Raw genomic sequence first — 2,972 nt, 5'->3', positions numbered from 1 at the left:
TGGCAGTCTTGTCCTCAACTTTGGAGCACAGAGAGGGCGCCTGCCAGCCTCCCGCCTCAGGCAGCTGGTGATGTAGATACAGCACGCAGTGGTCAGCGGTCGCATGCCGAAGCAGGCTCCAGGGAGGCTAAGCCGCCTCCTGAGGTTTTGCAGCCTGCGGTGGTGGAGTGGAGATTTGGACAGACCTCAAGCGGCTCCGGCACTCTGCCTCCGGGAGGACTACATAACTTTGTTCCTGGTCTCTAGGAAGGATTTGTGATGTAACGGGGACGCTTTCATACTTAGGGTACCCCCAGCTTTGTTTCCCTTGGCCCCACTCTTCCTGGTCATGACTTCCTCCCACGCTGGTCACCCATGTGACAGCCTCCCTTTCCCTTCCTGGCCCAGACACCTGGCCTCTCTTTCCTCCTCATTCCCATACGCACACCCCTCCCCTGTCGTATTCCCTCCCTCCCATTTTTCCTCCCCTCCCCCTCGCCCCCGGCCCTGCGGGGCAGTACTAAACACAACAGGGAGCTTTCCAAAGGTCACTCTCCGCTGTTCTATTTATTCTTGCCAGTTTGCTGAAAGTTAGAATGAGACTGAGAAGCTCACAAACACCTAGATTCTTGGGAGGCAGTGAGATTTCCCGAGCTGCCTAGAGAGCGATAGAGCGATAGCTAAACGCCACTGTTTGTGATGGGATATCGGCTAAGCGCTTCTCTGCGGCTTTGAGGGGACGGTGGAGGTGGGCAGGTCAGACCACTCACCCCCTCTGCTCCTTCACCAGGGGGTTCCTGGCGAGCCAGCCATGCCAAGCCAGTGGGGCTTTGTGCCAGGGGGCTGGATTTTGTTAAGGGCTGCTCAGGCCCCGGGGCTTGCTCTGAGCTCTGCCTGTTTTTGGTCTTCCAGTCCGCAGCCGCCACAGCCCCAGGTCCCCGAGACTCCCTGGGCAGATGAGGGCGGCTCCGTTTATCACCTGACCGATGAAGACTTTGACCAGTTTGTGAAGGACCACTCCTCTGTCCTCGTCATGTTCCACGCCCCATGTGAGTGGAGCCTTGCCCCTCCCCACCATATCCTCCTTCCCTCAGCGTAGGATGGGCACTGCTCTGGGACGTCAGGCCAGTGAGCACTCGCTTGTCGGATGCCTCCTCGGTGCCAGGGATGCTCTGGTGCCAGGTGAGGTCCCTGCCCTCATGGTGCACACAGCCCACCCTGCATCACTGTCGGAACGGCACCCGAGTCCAATCAGGCAGCACATGTCCCTCAGCTCCATCTGGAGAACCTGAGCCGCTCCCTCCAAGTCAACATGAATCAGGAAATGCAAACAGATTTCCCAGAATTAGAGGAATTAGGACCAGAAGAGCCCTTAGATATTGCCTAGAACATGAATCACCCCTCTTACAGGTGGGGAAACTGAGGCCCCGCAGGGGCTATGTGTTACTCAGCAGTTGGGAGGACACGGTGACCCCCAGCATCTCGGATGCCTTCCTGCTGCTTCGCTGGGGCTGATGGAAATTGATTGAAATTCATTTCCAAGAGGGAGAAGGCTACTCCTGGAAAGAATGGTGTGACAGTGAAGGGGAGACAGTGAAGGGCACAGAGCTCCCGGAGAGGGCGGGCCCATCCGATGGGTGAAGAAGGTGGGTCCTCAGCACCCTGGGACAGGGTGCATGTGTAGGGGTTATTTTTCTCTTGTGCCTTCTCACCAGCTCTTTGGGCCTGATGGCAAGTAAGAGATTGTGGAGGAGGGAAAAAAGCAAAAAAATAACTACAGATCAGTGTCATAATCGTTCAGTCCATAGCATCATATTCAATGACAAGAATATGCAGAGGGTGCCCAAAAAATGTATCACATTTTAAGAAAGGAAAAAACTGTATTAAAATGGTAATACTCCATATATACCAATAACAAAAGATGAATACAAGTCATGTCTATACATTTTTTTGGCACCCTCGGTATTATTAAACATCTTGAGTCAGAGAGGTCCTTAGGCTAACAGTTTTGTATCACCCTCCGTTGACAAGGTGGCTTCCCATAGGGTCATCTCCTTTCATCTGACTCACAGTGTCACAAAGAGAATACATTTTACAGATAAGGAGACTGACACAGAGAAGTGGCACAAATTGTTCCCTGCTCCTTGAGGCCTGGACTGCTGACTCCTGGTCGGCCTGCCCTTCCCTCCCACGCAGCATCGGATGGGTGTGGTTAGGCGGGAATTATTCCTAAATGGATTACTGCTGGGGATTTCCCCAATTCCTTTTTTCTTATAAGTGCCAAATTCTTAAAGAGAATCCAAAGGAAAAGTATTCCCTATGGCCCTTCTCCTTCTGAATTCTAGAAAACTGACCCAAAAAACCCCCCTGAGTTTTAAAGAGCTTCCTGATTAAGGGCCTTAATGCAGGTCACCCCCAGGCTTGCTAGGGCCTCAGCGAGGGCGTCCCTGTGGCTGGAAGTACCTGGAAAACTAGTAGCCAGGCACCACTGAAGTGCTTTCTCTAGCTGAAATGTGCTGTCCTGGCCAGTCTCAGAGTTGCTGATAGAAGCAAGTCTTGCAGGAAGTTATGTTGAATCTAGAGCTGAAATCACCCTGCCTGCATCTCTGTCCCTGCTGTAAAGGCAGATACTGGCTGGCTATTTTCAGTTCCTCCTGGGAACTTGACCCTCAGGTGTCTGTCGGTTCAGTCTGCTTCAAGAGCCAGGCCTCTCCCTAACCCCACCCCACTCCGCTCCTGGACGAGTGCACAGTGGTTTGAGCAATGGTTTGTGGTTTATGCGTCACTGCGTGAAGAGTATTCGTCCCCTTTGATGAATCCTATAAATTATCCAGAAATATGTACCAGATAGCTTGGAATCATTTAATCATTGCTTGTTAAGCCTTTTCTTTTTAAGAACCCTGGTTGCAAACTAGAAGTGTTTTGTTTGTGTTCTTTTTCATAATCTCAGGTTGTGAGCAATCTATTGTAGTAGCTGATGCTCGTAGGATCTG

General features: G+C 51.9%; 1 protein-coding gene across 1 annotated transcript in view; it reads left to right on the top strand.

The window, feature by feature from the left end:
* Positions 1-2,972, top strand: part of PDIA5 (protein disulfide isomerase family A member 5) — an 87,367-nt gene that overhangs the window by 60,586 nt on the left and 23,809 nt on the right. Inside the window, exon 11 of the mRNA XM_019652582.1 lies at positions 892-1,028. Within this exon, the coding sequence (XP_019508127.1) occupies positions 892-1,028 (137 nt within the window). The remainder of the gene's footprint in view (positions 1-891; positions 1,029-2,972) is intronic.

Source organism: Hipposideros armiger, unplaced genomic scaffold, assembly GCF_001890085.2.
Source record: "Hipposideros armiger isolate ML-2016 unplaced genomic scaffold, ASM189008v1 scaffold_8, whole genome shotgun sequence".
NCBI lineage: Eukaryota > Metazoa > Chordata > Mammalia > Chiroptera > Hipposideridae > Hipposideros > Hipposideros armiger.
The sequence above is the reverse complement of the archived record's forward strand: the minus strand, read 5'-3'. Positions and strand labels throughout refer to the sequence as shown.